This window comes from Crinia signifera, chromosome 4 (genome assembly GCF_055691185.1).
Source record: "Crinia signifera chromosome 4, ASM5569118v1, whole genome shotgun sequence".
In the NCBI taxonomy this organism is placed as follows: domain Eukaryota; kingdom Metazoa; phylum Chordata; class Amphibia; order Anura; family Myobatrachidae; genus Crinia; species Crinia signifera.
Genome location: NC_139220.1, coordinates 228063142 through 228084423, shown reverse-complemented (window position 1 = coordinate 228084423; position 21282 = coordinate 228063142). Strand labels below are relative to the sequence as shown.

Here is a 21282-nt window from a genome sequence, read left to right as displayed (position 1 = left end):
CTGCACGGAACGAGTTCTCTGCGTGAGCAGATGCCCCACCAGTGGAGCTCTACGCAAACCAGAATTAGAGGAAGCAGTGCAGCTGCTTGCATGTGATATGTTTTATCCAATATATATTCAATTGTTTGCTCTATTTTATTTAATTTAATATTTAATTATATAGGTGATTGTAATGTCCGATCCTGAAATGGATATTTAAAACTGAACACAGAATTACTAGGTAAAATCGAACATCAAATTTGTTTTGTAAACCGATTTCAAAATCAGAACTTAGTAATGTGTGATTTTGATGAGTGAAAAATAATGATTTGATTCAATTTAAGTCAATTAAATCAAACTTAAAATCAAATAAAAAATAATAATCATAATTGAACATTAGTAAATATACCCCTATATCTCTCTGCACATTTTAATCCTCCACCTGTAGTGCAATGTGGTATTGCCAAGTAATTTGCTATTTTGAATCAGCCCTTGTCTAGTAGCCTTTGCAAAATTCAAAACAATACAAATAGTTTCTGAACAGATTTTTTTTTTTTTTATCAAAAATTATACCGTACAGATTTTTTTTTCCAACACAAATGAACTCCACTATCACTGCAATTTTCTATAAGAAATATTGATGCCAATCAACTAGGAGAAACATATTTTGTTTTTGAGTTTTATCTTTTTGTTTGTTTGCAAATATTATATACAATTTATTCCTTAATTGAATTTGGAAATGGTTTTGGATGCAAGGTCAGGTTACAAACTTGCTGTTTTGTAGTAATGACACTTCTGAAATAAATCACCTGTATCTAAGCAACTGATCTCATAGCAACTTGAAGCACCTTTCCACAAACCCTGTGGTTCAATTTTTTTTTCCGGCAGTCAGTGTATTAAAAGGGTAGGAACTTCAGGGGTTCTTCACAGAATACAGATGTACCAAGACACACAGGTACGCTTCTGTCCCTTGTTAGTGCTGCTGTTTCTCAGTGGAAATTAATATCATAATGAATTAAAACTATCTTATTTATATGATATTAGCTAGGAAAACCGTTAGAATATCTACTTTATATCATGCAATTTCTAATTCAAATACATTTAATATTTTCCTATTATTTCAATTATTTAGTTTTATAATGTACTGTATATAGCATGTTGCTTTTTTGTCGTTTTTTTTTTTTGTGGTGTGTGTGTATGTGTGTTTTGTGTTTTTTCCCTACATTGTCCTCTGGACTTCTACCATAGGGGTTACGTGTTTTATTTGACATGGAAGTTATTTGAAGGTTAACTTGATAATAATCGAGTTGGCGGAAGAAAAACCCCAGATGTACAATTAGTGCAGCTGTATTATAGAGGAGCAGTGGTCTGATTATAATACTGAGCAAAAGCTCTGTGATGTCAAGAACTCTCTTTGAAATGCTACTGAGGACTTCAAACAGGGTCTAATAGACAGATAAATAAAAGATAGGCATGGAATTTTGTTTGTAAAGTTTATAAAATGTTATCAAAACTAGTGAGAAATGCTTAGTCAAGCTGAATTGCTGGCTTTGATCTAAAGAACTTTTGTTGACAGAACAAAAACACAAGTTACTGTACTACAGTATATCAAAGACATTGTTCAATAACAAACGATTTTTCCCAACTACTACTCCTGTATGCTAAATATATCCAAAACAGTATAAAATATAGATCTTATGATGCAGTGAAGGGTAAATAGAAAGGTAAAATGATTGTTAAATTACTTTTTGTTTTGCACAGTTATTAACCCTATGAGTGAGTTATCGAGGGAAGTTGTCAAAATGTCCACTAAAAATGCCAGTGCCACTCACAGCAATTGTTCTTCTTTTGGGTGCAATATTTAACTACACTTAAATGAACTGACTTGTATGTATTTGCATTTATTTATATTAAAAGAACTGTGAGCGATGCTGGCATTTTTAGCGGATATTTTGAGGATCGATCACATGAACGTTGGCACTCAAAACGGACAGGTTCTTCTATAAGTAACAAAAATTCAATGTATGGAAACACATCTACATAAGATGTGAAACTACTTCGTAGAGCCTGTTTTAGCTTTATATAACAGCAAAACATGTCAGCAAATGACCTCTGAGAGGTTGATAAACCATGGGGGGGTGACGAGGATGATGATGATGATGTGTAATGCTAACCTACAATAGAGTAACCTAGATGGTCTTTTAGAAGATCCTCTCGAATATAGAAAACTCATCCTGAAATCCTCTTCATGGATTCTTCAGAACACCTTTGTAGACAATTCGGAGTACATTTACTAAGACGGGAGTTGTATTAAAGATGGGATGTTGCCCATGGCAACAATCAGATTTTACTTCTAATTAATTTAGAACCTTCTTAAAGATAATAATATACATAATCTGATTGGTTGCTATGGGCAACATCCTATCTTCAATAGAACTCCCATCTTAGTAAATGAAACCCCTTCATATCCATTTCATATCCAGTCATTTGTAGGGCAACAACCTAATTTTATCCTGGAAAATACAGTATATGTACCATTCGGCACGGTCCTTTAGCTGAAAAATACAATTCTATCCAGAGCTATTACCTCTGCACATGTATAGTACTACTTGCTCTATATATAGGTAATCAGCGGAGCAGGAAGGAACACTCGCCTTGGATATGTAAGCCATGTTATTCTTTCCAGTACTTGATCATCCATTAATACATCCTGAACATTTTACTTTCCTCTCCAGTTTACTTATGAGTCTTTTATTAGTAGAACACGCTTTAAGCCTCTCTTCCGAAATGTATTATATACTACAGTAATGGGCAGTATAAGAGAGGAGGGAGCACAGGTGTACGCTCCCTGCAACCCTCCTAATCTCTGGCAGTGCAGCAGACACTGGCTTTGTGTAATTTACTAAAGCCTTATTCATGCAGAGGACAGTTCTTCCTGATAAAAGCTGTCCTTTGCGGTGTTTGTGACCCCGGGGTCCATCTTTGCAAGCCTCATGTCACGCACGCGCTGCAGTGGCTGCTGGCAAAGATCTGTTTAAATTCCTCTCATAGGGCAATACAAATAGAAAACCATACATTTCTATGGGCTTACACCTGTCACACTGGGTGATTTTTGTGGTTTTGCCTCTGGTTGGCATGCGGAAGGGAAACGATAGCTGGATATGCCTGCGCATAAACCGAACCAACGTGGGAGATGACACAGAATCTAACTTGCCAGTGGTCTTCCCAGGGACCCCACAAGGAGGTTTAGATTTTAGATTTACCTACATCTAGCAAGTAGATTGCGGTCCCACTCTAGGAGTACCCACCGTTGGATCAGAGTATGGCGGCATATAAGTGGATGTGTGGATCTGATGCAAAGACTCAGGGAAGAGCTTCTGTGTAATGAGCAGAATACCAAAACCAGAGAAGCTGGAAACTTAGAGGATGCCTGGACTTGGTGGTATAATAGGATCTGTGAGTGCCGGAATAACTCCTGAATGCCTGGTTTGGTGATTATATAACTGGATCCAGGGATGCCGGAATAACTCAGGAATGCTTAGCGAATATATACCTGGATCCAGGGATGCTGGAATAACTCAGAAATGCCTGGCTTGGCGAATATATACCTGGATCCAGGGATGCCGGAATAACTCCTGAATGCCTGGTTTGGTGAGTTTATAACTGGATCCGGAGATGCCAGAATAACTCAGGAATGCTTGGCTTGGCGAATATATACCTGGATCCAGGGATGCCGGAATAACTCAGGAATGCTTGGCTTGGAGAATATATACCTGGATCCAGGGATGCTGGAAAAACTCAGGAATGCATGGCTTGGAGAAGATATACCTGGATCCAGGGATGCCGGTATAACTCAGGAATGCTTGGCGAATATATACCTGGATCCAGGGATGCCGGTATAACTCAGAAATGCTTGGCATGGCGAATATATACCTGGATCCAGGGATGCCGGAATAACTCAGGAATGCTTGGCTTGGAGAATATATACCTGGATCCAGGGATGCTGGAAAAACTCAGGAATGCCTGGCTTGGCGAAGATATACCTGGATCCAGGGATGCCGGTATAACTCAGGAATGCTTGGCTTGGAGAATATATACCTGGATCCAGGGATGCCGGTATAACTCAGGAATGCTTGGCTTGGCGAATATATACCTGGATCCAGGGATGCTGAATTACTCAGGAAAGCTTGGCTTGGAGAATATATACCTGGATCCAGGGATGTTGCAATAACTCAGGAATGCCTTTGTGAATATATAACTGGATCTATGCATGCTGGTATAGCGACTGGATAATGGATAATGACAGGATGCCAGTAAGCATCTGGATATCAGATGGCAACTGGATATCGGACAGCTGCTGGATACCGGATAGAGGGCCAGATTCTCTAAGCTTCAAAAGTGATAAAATGGAGAGTGATAAACAGCCAGCCAATCTGCTCCTACCTGCCATGTCACAGAATGTGTTTGAAAAATGTCAGGAAGGAGCTGATTGGCTGGTTGTTTATCACTCTTCATTTTATCACTTTTGAAGCTTAGAGAATCTGGCCCATAGACTGATTACTAAACAGAAGCACAATCAAGGTAAACCAGGAGCAGAGGTAAAGCAGGACTCCCGTAGCAGGCTATGGAGGAAGTTGTTCCACACAGGGGAAATCCCGCCTAGGGGTGTCAAACCCTGTCATTGGTCAGGAATAATTTGCAGTGGTTAGAAAGCTTTTGGACACTAGGGGGAAAATGAACTAAGATGTGTAACTGGCCAAACTTCAAAAACTGCATTTTTCTGAGTTTTGAGCGCAAAATATGCTGGTGAAGACCCCTGGTGTATTAGATTCCGTGAACCTTTACTGGGTTACAAGAACTATCTGATACTAGGATTAATTCGCTTCCCAGTTAATGTGCAAACAGTACATCAGGTCAGCTCTTTTCAGGGCACAGTCACAGTGTCCAAGCCTACCATCAACCGAGTCTCTCAACCAGCGGCACAAAAATCCCGATCTGTAATACATGAAAGGGAACTATAAATATGTCCTACAAACTGTGGCTTCAATCATGCCAAACAGCTCCTCGTAATTGTAATCCTCTCGCAGCTTGACTGAAAGGAAGTCGGGGTTTAGGGGTGATAACCTGACATTTTCTGAAAAAACCTAGGAATTTTTGAGGAGGGTCTGTGACATCAATGAAACCACTTCCAGCCTCTCTCAGGGGTAGATTTATGAAGTGGCGATCAGGGGAATCTGCACTATCCCCATGTGTTATTGCAGGGGATAGCGCTTCCCCTGATCTATGACACCTGCCGAGCGGGTGTCTATCGTGCAGCGGTGGTGGGCAGGAGGCATAGCGCAGCTACGATATTTAGTAGTATGAACGTCAGCACCGCCACCTGCAGCTATCGACTTCGACAGCTGCAGGCGGCGATGCCCTATGCCCACAGCAGGGACAGCGCTGTCCCTGCTGCTGGCTCTGAGCTGTGCTGGGGATCTGGCCGGGGGGAAGGAGTTAATACCGATGTGCTGGTCTCCAGGAGGGACATCGCCGGAGGGGGGAATTAGCGCTCCCCCGCTTCGGCCGGCAAGATGTTAATACATCTTGTCGGTGTCCCCTCTTGCTTCGCCTCGCTAATGAGGCAAAGCAGGAACTGTTATAGCAGCGCATTTAGCGCCGCTATAATAAATTTACCCCTCAGTCACAGATTAGTGGAAGCCTTAAGGAGCCCATACACGCTCCATTTTGCCGGTCCGTTTTGTACTTTTAAAGTACACATCGTATCGGATCGCATGCCTTGTGTATGCAATGCGATCCGATACGATGTAAAGCTAGTACAAAAAGTATGTGCACATACTTTTTGTACTGTACTATGAGATGCGTGGGAGCGCGCATCGCATAGTACAAAACGGAGCCGCCGCAAAACGGAGCGTGTATGGGCTCCTTAAGACTTACTCACATTTGCACAGACAGTAAAATCCTTTTGATGGTCCATGAATTGCGCAAGGATTTTCGCGTAGATGCCATTTAGTGATCCATTAGCAATTCTCTCACAATTTTGCAAAGAGTGGTTACTCTTTCTCTCTGAGTGGCAGCTTACTCCTCGCAGTCCACTGCGGTTACATTAGCGGTCACATCTGAATCAGGCCCTTTGTTTTGCTGCATCTGCAATGCATACAAGACATAAAATGTAAGGTAAAAGCTGGTACAAGCATGTCAGGTCTGTCATGCTTACAAGACATAAAATGTATGGTAAAAGCTGGTACAAGCATGCCAGGTCTGTCATGCTTACAAGACATAAAATGTATGGTAAAAGCTGGTACAAGCATGCCAGGTCTGTCATGCTCAGCATCCTGCGATTTATGGCATACAGACACTAGGGGGAATTTTTTTTATTATTTTATTTATTTATTATTATTTATTTATTAACAGTTTCTTATATAGGGCAGCACGGATGGTGTAATGGTTAGCATTACTGCCTCACAGCACTGAGGTCATGGGTTCAATTCCCACCATGGCCCTAACTGTGTGGAGTTTGTGTATTCTCCCTGTACTTGCATGGGTTTCCTCCGGGTACTCCGGTTTCCTCCAACAATCCAAAATATACTGGTAGGCTAATTGGCTCCCAACAAATTAACCCTAGAATGCCTGTGTGTGCGTGTACATGTGGTAGGGAATATAGATTGTAAGCTCCACTGGGGCAGGGACTGATGTGAATGTTCAAATATTCTCTGTAAAGCGCTGTGGAATATGTGTGCGCTATGTAAGAAACTGCTAATAATTAAATAAATATAGTGCTACAAGCAAAATCAGATAGAATTTACCCTAAATACAAAAACAATGGGGGTAATTCAGACCTGCCACCCCGCTACAGTGAAATCCTGCCTTATTTATTTATGTACAGATAGTGGTAGATGCTCAATTAGTTCAGTAATATTACTCGGGCACAGCATACACCTGCGCAGGTATATGTAACCAATATCTCTGAATTCTATTATCATGTAGTGTTCAAGATTGGTTACTAATACCATTCAGTGAGCTGGGGGAAAAAATGTCTTATTTATTTATGTACAGTTTATTATATAGCGCAGCAGATTCCGTTGCGCTTTACAATAGTAGACAGTGATAAATCAAACTGGGTAACAACAGACAGACTTGGAGGTAGGAGAGCCCTGCTGCAAGCTTACAATCTATAGGGATATAGGGGGGAAACACAAGGATAGGCACCAGTAATAGCATAGCAGTCCCACCAAGTTGCAAGTCCAGAAGGGAAGCTAAATAATACATAAGTGCCTCAGAGGGTTATGCGTGTAGAACTTAAATATGATAGGCTTGCCTGAAGAGGTGAGTTTTCAGGGAATGCTTGAAAGTTTGGAGGCTGGTGGAGAGCCTGATTGTGCGTGGAAGGGCATTCCATAGGGTGGGAGCAGCCCGATGAAAGTCCTGTAATAGTGAATGGGAGCTAGTGATCCGTGCAGAACAGAGACGCAGTATGGCTTCTAGAAATGAAAAGAGGTTATGTTGTCCATAGCAACCAATCTGATTCTGTCTTTTATGTACTAGGATGCAGCAGAGAAATGATAGGCCCCACTGAGTGATATCTTTACAAAACCGTCTAGTGTGTATGCTCAGTGTCATGAACAATGCTACCGTGCATCATTAATGACCCCCCATTGCACAGCGGTGGACCCGGAGGTGTCACCGAATTATATCACTCACAGATATTGTTCAGAGTACATGTACTTTATCATTTGACCAGCGGCACTGCTGATATTGTTAACTATATTGGCGGTGCTGCTAGTGTGTACAGGGCTATAGACTGGATCTGATTGGTTGCTATGGGCAACATCACTTCTTTTCATTTTTAGAAGCTTTATTAATTTTACTCCTAGGTATATGAGGACACATCTGTACAATACACAATTCAAGCAACAGATGTATGTCAGAATGACAGGATAATTCCCCCTTAAAACGTCATTATCTTCTGTATTTCTTACGAAATATCTCTAGATTACAAAGTGCATCCACCACGAGCAAATCACAGCAATTCCCACTGCTCCAACCAGTCCGTCAAGGGCAATACTCCCTGCACAGCTGCCACTTGTACAATCAAAGTGAAATGCGCAGTACAAAGTTGATGAGTAAATGCTATCTTTCTGTTGTGACTAAGTATGCCTCCTATCTAGCAGATTCTCAAAATATGAAAAGGGTAAATGCCAGCAGAATACTTCTTAGATCTGATGCCATACTCCATATCTTCTGTCACTTGGAACTTTTAAAGGTCCAGGAAGATTAGAACGTAACGCTCTCTGCACATATACCTAGAAGAGGAAACAGCCCCAAAGAGAAATGATTCTGGACGTCCTGAACATGGTGCAATACAACATCACTGAGGTTATGCCTGTAGTGGCCCCTGCTACCGCTGCTTCTGTTGTAATCTTCATATTTCTGCTGATTGTGATTTGGAGCTATGAGGAGACCTCATCAATACCAGGTAAGAAGATGAACTCATTTCTAAATTCATATTATTGACAATATAACTAAACTCACCATTCATTGTAATGTTTGTTTTGATCATACCGGGTACAATTCCAATCATATTGCATTAGATATGGTCTGAAAAATTAAAAAGCTGATTTACACATAACTGCAAAAACTGCCTCAGTTACCCTACAATATTATCAGGTTACACCCCCCCCCCCCCCCCCCCTGTGTAGTAGTTACAGCAGTGTATATTGTAATTGTCATGCATTTGGCAAAATTGCTAGCTGATCATTAGTGTTTAACCTGGACAGTTTGGTTGTGTGTTGGTAGCTTAAGCTGATTCATATAGGCCAATCCATCTGTTTAGTGAGTCACTATACACAGGATTGGCTCATTGGGCCAGATGCACTAAGCTTCAAGTGGAGAGTTATAAACAATCAGCCAATCAGCACCTACCTGCCATGTTACAGACTGGGGGCCAGATGCACTAAGCTTCAAAAGTGATAAAATGGAGAGTGATAAACAGCCAGCCAATCAACTCCTGTCTGACATTTTTCAAACACAGTCTGTGACATGGCAGGCAGGAGCTGATTGGCTGGCTGTTTATCACTCTCCATTTTATCACTTTTGAAGCTTAGAGCATCTGGTCCTGGGATTGAAATACTGTATGACAGTTGGGAACTGATTGGCTGCTTATTTATCACTCCCCATTTTATCAGTTTTTGAAGCTTAGTGCATCTGGCCTATTATGAGGTGGGAGTAAAGCAAATAAAAAAAGCCTGCATCTTGGCAACACCATGGGCCTTATTCTAGTTCACTCTTTCTGACAAAATCCTTCTTAGATGGACAAAACCATGTGCACTGCAGGTGGGGCAGATGTAAAATGTGCAGAGAGAATTAGATTTGGGTGAGTTAGTTTGTTTCTGTGCAGTGTAAATACTGGCTGCTTTATTTTTACACTGCAATATAGATCTCACTTTGAAGTAAAACCCCACCCAAATCTAGCGCTCTCTGCACATGTTACATCTGCCCCACCTGCAGTGCACATGGTTTTGCCCCTCTAAGAAGGAATTTGTCAGAAAGAGTGAACTAGAATAACCCCCCATGTTACACCTGCAGGAGGGTCATATGTAACATGTGCAGAGAGATTTAGGTGGGTGTGTCCGAAATCGAAACTAAATTGCTGTGTAACAATTTGTGTGATATTTTATTTTATTATTTTGCCCCAGACTCAGAATGAGCCCCTATTACTAACCAATTTGGTCACAGATGTGGGAAGCTAATTTGGACAGATATAGATGATTGATGGACGGGCAGAACATATGACTTGCATACATTTATAAAGACATTTGTATTTCATTTCAATCAGATCTAACATGGGAATTTTATTCATTTTGTCACCATGCCATGATAGTGTTGGTACCTGTATGACCAGCATTACCAATGATTAAGTTCCTGAGTAAACTACACTGACAACAATTACAGGGTAGAGCTGCAGTTATGAAAACTGGATATTGGCCAACACCACTTAATGGAACATGTCTGCAGCTTAGCCACAAAGCCACAAAACAGATACAGACACGAGTCCATGAAATGAAAGCAAAACTGCCCAAACCCATGATTTAACAGATTGTGCCTGCTGCCTGGTCTTCTGTAATGTGGCTGGGTGTATGGATACAGTCAGAAGCATGCTAATTATGATATTATCTGCACAATACCTCATCCAGGAGCTATTGGATGTTTTATAATGTCTTCTAATAGTGTTATATTCAAGTACGTGGTTTAGTGTTTGCTAATGGTTACTATATTAAACCTTCTGTGTATAACATTAGATATACCATACAAATCAAATATACATTTATAGTGAAATAGATACTCACATCGTATTGCTCTAGCAGGGGCCTCAACACTCATCTCTACGAGAATACCACTGGAATATACTCAAAATCAGGCATGTCCAAACTGTGGCCCTTCAGCTGTTGTGAAACTACACATCCCAGCATGCATCCGTCATAGTTTTAGCATTCACATGCAGGACATGCCTGCTGTAAATATTCCTGAAACAGCAAGTTAACCTAGTACTATTTATATCATTTTTATACTGTGGTGGAAATTGACTAAAGGTGGCCATACATCAGAAAGATATTGTACCCAATCATACAATCTCAACTGATTGTAAGATGGATTGTATGCAGATTGTGTGCACATCTTATGTACATAATCATACAATCAATCAGCAGATGGATTGTATGACTGATTGTAAGATGGATTGTATGCAGATTGTGTGCACATCTTGTGTACACAATCATGCAGTAGATGGATTGTATGATTGATTGTATGATCGATTGTGTGTAGATTGTGTGTCCAAAAACCACCAAAGACTGCCGGGGATTTCAAGGGAAATTGTACACAATCATGAGCGCAATCGATCTTAAGATCGATCTTTCTGATGTATGGCCAGCTTAAGATGTGTATTCTACTTCACATGTGATGTTGCTATGGGCAACCAATCAGAATCTGCTTCTTATTTAATTAGCACCCTCTAGAACAGGCATTCCCAAACACGGTCCTCAAGGCACACCAACAGTGCAGGTCTTGTAGATATCCAGGCTTGAGCACAGGTGACTTAATTAGTACCTGAGTGATTCTGATTAACCATCTGTGCTGAAGCCTGGATATCACTAAAACCTGCACTGTTGGTGTGCCTTGAGGACCGTGGTTGGGAATGCCTGCGCTAGAAGATAGTAGACAGGATCTGATTGGTTGAATAGTCCTTTAACTGAAGGACTCTGTTGCATGTGCCAAGCAGCATTGCTTGTCTGTAGTGTGTGGCCATAGTAACCAATCATATTGTAAGAACGAGCAAGGACTAGAACAATGGAAATAGGTAAAAATGTCTTAAAATATAGCTGAATTGTAAAAGTATGGTAATACTGTAAGTTAGAGTTCTGCCTCATTTATATTAACTTAATTATAAAATGTGACTTAACCCTTGGTGTTTCCAGTGTTTGGTATCCAAATATGTTTCTTTATATCTTTATGGACAGTTCATCTTATAATTCTACATTATAGCTTACACCACGGCATAACAATATATCCATTTGTGTATTTGTTAATGTATTGTCAGTGGGATGGATATAATATAAACATTTATTTTTTACATTAAGTAAGATAATTTTAAAAACATAACTGACTTCTATCTTTCCCTTCATTCAAAATGTGAAGTAGGAAACCGAAATAACAAATTAACAATGAAAGATTCTTATTTAGATTATATGAAATACCGTATATGAAAATACATAAAGAAAATAAAAGAAATGCTGGGCTTGAATTTGGAACAAAAATACATAATAATACATTAATACATCAATAAATGTTGAGTTTACAACTTCACAAGAATACAAGAAGGTAGCCTGTTACTGTAATTGTTCCCCAGAATGGATGAACTAAATTATATAATCACAAAATGCAGCAAATGAAGCAGTAATGTGGTTTAAAAATATGGTTGGTGATAATATGTATAAAATGTAATAGATGTGGTTATAATGATCTTCAACATGTTCTAGGTGCCTATATATATGTGACTCTTAAAATAATCAATAAACCATACATAGGGGCAGATGTATTAAGCCTTAACAAGAGATAAATTCAAGAATGATAAAGAGAGATAAACGTCCAGCCAATCAACTCCTGTCATGTTACAGGCTGTGTTTAAAAAAAAGGCAGTAAGGAGCTGATTGGCTGGACGTTTATCTCTCCTTATCACCCTTGCATTTATCTCTTGTTAAGGCTTAATACATCTACCGCATAGTTATTCATTTATTCAATGCATATTCTTCCTTGTGTATATAAATATAATAAAAAATGAATTTGGGAAATGCATTAGTGTGTTATCCCATTCATTCAATGTTGCAGAAAATCTTTTTATATGCCATTTGTCTGCAAACATTATTTCCAGATGGATATTATGTTCTTCCATGTTTATCTTTTAAAATGTTATTTTTAAACACAACAAAAAGGGAAAATATATTCTTTTGTAAAAGTCTGTGGTTTATATATCATTATAAATGTCACATATTTTGTAGCTTGAAAAAATGTAATATTACTTTGTCACATTATTGTCTTATCTCCATTGTTATCAAAAGCAATTTTAAAACCACACAATTTCTTTACTTCCTACAGTATTCCATTGCTATGCATATCTGATTTATGTCAGAGAAATATAGTAACTGTTATCTCTTTTCAGATATTACTCTTTCCTGAAATATTAATGTATACCTCTGGATTTTTTGTCTGAATATTTCTTTTTTAATTTTCATGACTAAATGTTATTATTTGTGATTTATTTCTATTGGATACACATTAAGAATACTGTTATTATAATCATTACCTGTACCAGGTAGTGTAAGACTACCGTGGCATCATGCTATAAATTTGTGTTCATTTTTAGCTCTGTATCGTCTCAAAAGCAAGTTAAAAAGCTATTTTATTGGTACTTGTGTAATATCTGGGCTCACAATTTTTTTATCGCATGCCTTAAGTTAAGGCATGCGATGGGACCCGATTTTTTTCATCAAAAATCGGTTGCAACGCATCGACCCGATTTTTACATTGGATCCAATGTTAAATGGTCCCTGAGACCCGATTTTACATTGGGTCCAATGTTAAATGCCCCCCAGACACCATTTTTTATTGTATACCCACTCTGATGGGTAATTACTCAAATGCCCCTCCATTGTTAACTCCACACCACGATCAACGCCAACCCGAAGCGTGGCGAGCGCAGTGAGCCCGCGCAGTGCGGCGGTACGCGTCCTCCAACCTTTTCATACCCCCACTATCCACGTCGGCGTGGAGTTGATTTTATATAGTGTGGCGAGCGCAACGAGCCACCTAGCCCGAAGCGTGGCGAGCCCAAAGCGGAATACGAGGAATACGAGCCCGAAGCGTGGCGAGCGGATGCAGAATACATGTTAAGTAATCCGCGTCCCCTTGCGGGGCTCGCTGCGCTCGTCACGCTTTGGGCTCGTATTCCGAGTCCCCTCGCCACGCTTCGGGCTCGGTGGCTCGCTGCGCTCGCCACACTATATAAAATCAACTCCACACCAACGTGGATAGTGGGGGTATGAAAAGGTCGGAGGACGCGTACCGCTGCCCCTCGCGGGCTCGCTGCGCTCACCGCACTTCGGGTTAGCATTGATCGTGATGTGGTTTTAACAATGGGGGGGCATTTCACATAGTAATTACCCATCAGGGTTGGGTATACAATTAAAAATGGGGTCTGGGGGGCATTTAACATTGGACCCAATGTAAAATCGGGTCTCAGGAACCATTTAACATTGGATCCAATGTAAAAATCGGGTCAGTCGCATCGCATCGCAAGCGATTTGGTCGCATGCGATGCGACCGATTTTTCCGACCCAATGAAAAAACCGGGCGGCCAGATATAACACAAGTAACATTTTTTTTTTTTATCTTCAAATGTTTATAGTCTCCACTTATCGGATCTGTGATGTGAGTTCCCTGGGTGCTAATGGGTCAGTTTGCAATAATAAGCTCAGATTAGAGGAAAACAATAGTACCTACTGTATACTGGAACGTGCATTTCCTGCTCTGCTGGGAGCTGCATGCTCCCTCCTCCAGCTGACTTTTCCCAGTGACATATGGAAGTAGATTCCAGAACCATCTTGCATACAAGATCTACACTAATTGTCCAACTCTGGTACTATTATCAGACTACTCAATTTTTTGCTAATATTATTTACTTTTATGTCTGAATTGTCTTCTCTATTTGAGTTTATTGATGTGTTCTCCATGAGTGTGATGTGTTGTATTCTTTTTATTTGCACTTTATGATCTAATTGAGATATTACTCCATGCTGCTTTATCACTGCCCCATTAGCGCCCAGGGTACTCAGTCCCCATTTTGGGTTGGCAAGGTCGACAGAAGCATTAGGTCAACAATGGGAATGTTGACAGTCAAAATGTTAACAAAAGATTTTCACTTTTTTTTTTAAAGCCGACACGTGCCGACATTCGGTATTTCATGTCCTACCATCCACAAGGGCATGGTGGCAGAATAAAATAGTGTGCCAAGTGCAACGATGCACCGTGCCCGAAGCATGATGAGCGCATTGCCATGTTGACTATGTCGACATTTGGAACATCAAAAACATGAAAAATTCGTGTCAACCTTTTGACTTTCGACATTTCCATTGTCGACCTTATGATTGTGCTGACCTTCCAACCCTGTCAACCTTAGCCATGTCAAGCTATTTCATGTGTCATCCTAAGCCATGTCGACCTTTTAGTGGTCGACCCAATGCATGTCAACCTATACTCCTGGGTTACACAGAGTTGAGAACCCAAAGCAGCTTTTGTGCGCTCCTAAACTTGCATACCATATTACATTGCACACTATAGAAATCTTATGCTACCGTAGGTCTTGCACTGTCTATCCATCTCACCTTGTGTATGTTTCACAGGTCCTTCCTACTATATGGGAATTGGCCCACTGATATCCTATGGAAGATTTCTATGGAAGGGAATTGGAAGCGCATCAAATTACTACAATACCATGTATGGGGACTTTGTAAGAGTCTGGATCAATGGTGAGGAAACACTCATCATCAGCAGGTAAGTGTTATAAACCACAGTACTATAAACATGACTGAAGAAAAGAATGGCGCACTCATGTAGCTATGATCATTTATTACAGTAACAGAATGGGCCTATGTAATGTCTGGCACCACATAAAAGGCTGCTGGCCTAATTGCCCTGATTTGCTCTTTTAGCAATCAGGTCAACTTGCAGGCCGGTCAGCTGGTGTTGGCACATGTGAAGACTGCAAAGAGCCTGCTCCTCTTAGCGACACTTTTTCACTTCAGCGGCGGTGATGGCATGACATTACATACGCCATGCCAGAAGAGGAAGCCGCTGGGACAGGCTTTTCTGTTGGAATTACTGTTCAGGGCTGTGGTAGAGGTGGAACTGAGTTCCCCCTACCATTAGAGCTGCTGGGACTCAGTTCCACCCCATTCCCCCTCACTTTAACCCCTGAAGTTTATGCAAGCTGATATTTGCTGAAAGAATTTGCAGACGATGGGTTTATTTACTAAGATGGGAGGTATATTGTTCAACCCGATATGGATTTATTTGACAAATTTTGTAAAATGTGCCACATAAAATGTAGCTGTATTCTATATTTGTCTGCAGAATTTTTGCAGGAAGGAATGGTCTTAAGTTGTACCAGTTATACTCAAAGACTATGAGACTATTAGTCAGCACATTTAGGGTGGTATGTCCTTACACTTACTTCTTAAGGTGAAATGGATATTCCTGTAAGGAGAATTATGTATCGTAGTTACCTTGGCAATATTTAATAAACGGTGATAAAACCTTTTTTCTGGTGGGGACTTTTGTGAAGAGGGGCCCATGCTATTGGTTATTGCTGCAAAGGGCAACATTTGTGAAGTGTAGTGGTAACTATTGTTGAACATTGTAGCACATTGTGGAGACTGTGAATAGCAACATGTGCTTTGTGTTACTGAAGGTTGCAGACATTGGGTGAGATTCTATGCTATGCGCTAAATGCGCATGTTTTATTTGCGCACCACATCGCCGCAAATCACCTATTTTAAAATCGCATTTTTCAGCCTAAATGCGCATATTTAATGTGATGCGCATTGGAGGCTGAAAAGTGCGAATAGGGGCGATTTGCAGCGAAGTGGTGCGCTGTTTTTAGTCCTGAAAATGTGCGATTTTCATGTCTGAAAATCGCACATTTGCAGGACAGCGCAAGGTTGTAAAAAAAAGAACCGAGCGCGGGGTCCCCCGCCCGAGTCTAACCAGCCCCGGGCTCACTGAGCCGGTGCTGGTGACATAAAATCAGGGTCCCCGACAAATAGGGGTCCCCTTGATTTTATGAAACCAGCACCGGGCTCAAGGTCCGGCGCTGGTTCCCAAAATACGGGGGACAAAGTGACTAGGGGTCCCCCGTATTTTAAGAACCAGCACCGGACACAACCAGCCAGCAGGGTAATGCCACAGCCGGGGGGAGACTTTTTATACAAGTCCCCCCCGGCCAAAGCATTAACCCCCGGCTGGTCAGCATGGGCAGGGGTCCTGGGGAAGTGGGGACCCCCCCAATGAAGGGGTCCCCCCACTCCAGGACTTACCAGCCCATGCTGATAGTCCGGGGCTGTCCTCCATGCCCCTGGGCTGTGGGCATGGAGCTGATGATTTGTGTAAAAAAAAGGAATGAAAACTATTGTTTTACACTGGCGAACTATGAGTCCCAGCAAGCCTACCCCGCATGCTGGGACTTGGGGAACCACAAGTCCCAGCATGCGGGGCATTAAAGGGCCCGCTGGCACTTGTAGTTCTGCAGTGTAAAAAATAGTGCACAAAATCACACTGACACCCTGCAAAATAAAACTTTAATACACACAAAACACACACACACTGATACTTACCTACCTTGAGCCCATAGGTCGGTCCCTGGATCCTGGGTCCGTCCTCAGGGGCTCCAGGGCAGAAGAGTCCGGTTCCGGGGCCTTGGTCCTGGTTCCGGGGCTGGTCCTGGGGTTCCGGGGCTCCTGGCGTGAAGAATCCGGGGTCCGGGATCCGTGGTAGTCCCCAGGGGTACCTAAGGAGGAAAATCTGCTCCAGACTGGTACCCGGCTTGCAGGAGTTTGTCCGGCGCTGAGATATTTCCTCCTCGCCGTCTGGCTCCTGATTGGCCAGAAATCATTCTGAATACAGACGCCGACGAAGTAACATCTCTGCTCTGGATGCGCTGAGATGTTACTTCGTCGGCGTCTGTATTCAGAATGATTTCTGGCCAATCAGGAGCCGACTTTCTCGGCTCCTGATTGGCCGAGAAATCATTCTGTTCAGAGACGGCGAGGAGGAAACATCTCAGCGCCGGACAAACTCCTGCAAGCCGGGTACCAGTCTGAAGCAGCGCTGTCACCGGAGGTCGCCGCCGGGGAGCAGGTGAGTTGGAATTTCCTCCTTAGGTACCCCTGGGGACTACCACGGATCCCGGACCCCGGATTCTTCACGCCAGGAGCCCCGGAACCCCAGGACCAGCCCCGGAACCAGGACCAAGGCCCCGGAACCGGACTCTTCTGCCCTGGAGCCCCGGAGGACGGACCCAGGATCCAGGGACCGACCTACGGGCTCAAGGTAGGTAAGTATCAGTGTGTGTGTGTTTTGTGTGTATTAAAGTTTTATTTTGCAGGGTGTCAGTGTGCTTTTGTGCACTATTTTTTACACTGCAGAACTACAAGTGCCAGCGGGCCCTTTAATGCTCCGCATGCTGGGAGTTGTGGTTCCCCAAGTCCCAGCATGCGGGGTAGGCTTGCTGGGACTCATAGTTCGCCAGTGTAAAACAATAGTTTTCATTCTTTTTTTTACACAAATCATCAGCTCCATGCCCACAGCCCAGGGGCATGGAGGACAGCCCCGGACTATCAGCATGGGCTGGTAAGTCCTGGAGGGGGGGGACCCCTTCATTGGGGGGGTCCCCACTTCCCCAGGACCCCTGCCCATGCTGACCAGCCAGGGGGTTAATGCTTTGGCCGGGGGGGACTTGTATAAAAAGTCTCCCCCCGGCTGTGGCATTACCCTGCTGGCTGGTTGTGTCCGGTGCTGGTTCTTAAAATACGGGGGACCCCTAGTCACTTTGTCCCCCGTATTTTGGGAACCAGCGCCGGACCTTGAGCCCGGTGCTGGTTTCATAAAATCAAGGGGACCTCTATTTGTCGGGGACCCTGATTTTATGTCACCAGCACTGGCTCAGTGAGCCCGGGGCTGGTTAGACTCGGGCGGGGGACCCCGCGCTCGTTTTTTTTTTTATTTAACCATTTCTTTTATTTTTTACAGCAGAACCCTGCACTGAACATTGCGATCTGTGCAGGGTTCTGGCTAATTCGCCTAACAGACCCAGGTCTGAAATAAGTGCGATAATTAGTCACTTAAAAAATGCGATGTGCAAATGCGCATTGCATTAAATAAGCGACTTATATACTTTTCTGTGCGAAAACATCTGGATGCGATAAAAATGCGAATTAATCTCGCATTTTTATTCACCAGACCTTAACGCACATAATATGCGATTTCAGCCCCTGTGCGCATCCTATTAAATAAACGATTTCATGGGAAAATGCGACATCGCCATTTTGTGGTCTAATTACCGCAAAATAACGAAAATCGCATCCCATAGAATGTCACCCTACTTGTCTATGTATACACTAACGTCGTGGGGATTGTATCAGACATGCCTCTGATCCAAGGAACTAAACATGTAACTCTACCTTCCCAAAATACACACTAACACTTAACATTTTAAAAGCATGTACCACAAGTAATGTACACGATGGTCTATATTCAGATCTGATCGCAGTACAAATTTGTTTGGAAAATGGGCAAAACCATGTGCACTGCAGGTGGGGCAGATGTAACATGTGCAGAGAGAGTTCGATTTGTGTAAGTTATTTTGTTTCTGTGCAGGGTAAATACTGGCTGCATTATTTTTACACTGCAATTTAGATTTCAGTTTCAACACACTCCACCCAAATTTAACTCTCTCTGCACATGTTACATCTGCCCACCTGCAGTGCACATGGTTTTGCCCATTTTCCAAACAAATTTGTACTGCAATCAGATCTGAATAAGGGTCAATGTGGACAAAGGGAATAAGGGGTTAATTTCAGCCTTTAAAAACAGATACAGGGCCAGATTCTCTAAGCTTCAAAAGTGATAAAATGGAGAGTGATAACAAGCTAGCCAATCAGCTCCTGTCTGCCATGTTACAGGCTGGGTTTGAAAAATGTCAGGCAGGAGCTGATTGGCTGGCTGTTTATCACTCTCCATTTTTTCACTTTTGAAGCTTAGAGAATCTGGCCCACAATCTGAACCACACCATGAGTTAACAATTATTTTATAACAATGAAAAATGAAAACATGCAATGCAACAGCTCCCCCCACAGGCAGATTACTATAACACTACATACTGTATCTGGTGATGAAATGTATTGTCTAATGGAATATCTGATTAAGTCCTATAAAGAATTATCTGTAGTGAAATATGATCATTGCTTTATTTAATAGCTGTTACCTAATTATCTTTGAACTGATAAAAAAGAATTTCAGAAAAGCAGACAGATGAAAAGAGGGGACTCTCGTGGTCTTCCCTTATGTGACATTAATTGTATAGTGGCATTACAGTGTACAAAGGCCACCAAATAATTATTAAAAATATCTACAACATGTGTAATTTATGTTCATATGTATTGTGTATACAAATATGGACTGACTTCATATTATTCCAAAATAATGTCCAATTATAATGTATATGCGTGTTCAGTTATTTTAACTTTATTATTATGTAATGCCATAGCAATATTTGGCTATGGTATATACAGGGGAAGCGGTCATCTATTAGAATGAACTTAGGTCTACAGTCATTAGGTCGACCCCACTAGGTCGACTGGCAGGAAGGTCGACCTGACTTAAGGTTGACATGAGCCAAGGTCGACATGACTTAAGGTCGAATTTGCATAAAGGTCGACATGAGGAAGGTCGACTGGTCATAAGGTCGACATGGGTTTTTCACTGTTTTATGAGCCGTCATGTGCCGACAGGCGGTATTTCATGCCCTACCATCCACTAGGGTGTGGAGGAGGTTATTAAAGCTGTGGCGAGCGAAGCAAGCCAACGTGCTCGAAGCATTGCGAGCGAAGCGAGCAATGCGAGGGTCCGATTCTCATTGCCAACTGTGTCCATGTCGACTGTGTCGACATTCGGGTCAAAAACAGTGAAAAACCCACGTCGACCTTATGACCAGTCGACCTTCCTCATGTCGACCTTTATGCAAATTCGACCTTAAGTCATGTCGACCTTGGCCCATGTCGACCTTAAGTCAGGTCGACCTTCCTGCCAGTCGACCTAGTGGGGTCGACATAATGACTGTAGACGTAAGTGTGGTCTGACAGATGTACCGATTCCATATACAGAATTATTTTCATATTTATGTTCTAAATGTAGGTGGCTGTCACATGGACAGGTGGCTTTAATCTGTAAGCGGCAGCATTGGTTTTTTACCGTATCTGGTTGACGGATCGACATCAACCATGTTATGGCCGACCACGGATAGTAGATCGACAGTAACCAAAAGACGAAAGCTGACCATGTGACTGTCGATCTATTACCTGAAATGCAAAGCCTCCGGTGGGGCAATCAGAATCGACATTACATACAGTACATTGGTAGATTGTCATTACCATTACGATATACAGTATATCCCGGTACAAATGCACACCAATAAATATTTAAATGTGATACTTTTTCCCATAGATCTTCTGCAACCTGCCACGTCATGAAGCACCCTCATTATGTGTCGAGGTTTGGCAGCAAACTGGGATTACAGTGTATTGGCATGAATGAAAACGGGATCATATTTAACAGTAATCCGTCTCTGTGGAAGACAATACGTCCGTTCTTTAACAGAGGTAAATATTTATAATATAATTGTAACCTGTATGTAGTCTGCAATTTCCCCCGAATTACACATCTATCCCTTTTTACTATTGATGTCCCTGCTATTTTGGGAAATACAGTACACTCATTCCCGGGATTATGTGCGGGGACGCGAATTGACCCTAAACGCTCTCATGCTAATGAGGCCATATCGCAGGTGCGGGAGGAAGGGGGGGCGGACAGCTGACATCACCGGATGTCAGCTGCTCACCCATTACTTTCCCAGCATGCATATGTAAGGTTGCTCAGAGCAACCTTACATATGCGTGCACCTTCCACATCTTTCATTGTTCA

At 42.1% G+C, this 21282-nt stretch overlaps 1 protein-coding gene across 2 annotated transcripts in view; it reads left to right on the top strand.

Moving 5' to 3' along the window:
* Window positions 1–822: 822 nt before the first annotated feature.
* CYP19A1 (cytochrome P450 family 19 subfamily A member 1) overlaps window positions 823–21282 on the top strand; it is a 44087-nt gene continuing 23627 nt past the window's right edge. Inside the window, exons 1-4 of one of the 2 annotated variants that reach the window (XM_083183911.1) lie at window positions 823–934; window positions 8243–8455; window positions 14931–15081; window positions 20806–20960. In XM_083183911.1, the coding sequence (XP_083040037.1) occupies window positions 8311–8455; window positions 14931–15081; window positions 20806–20960 (451 nt within the window). In that variant the 5' untranslated portion in view covers window positions 823–934; window positions 8243–8310. Of the gene's footprint in view, window positions 935–8150; window positions 8456–14930; window positions 15082–20805; window positions 20961–21282 lie in introns of both variants that reach the window. The other variant, XM_083183912.1, reaches the window with a different exon arrangement.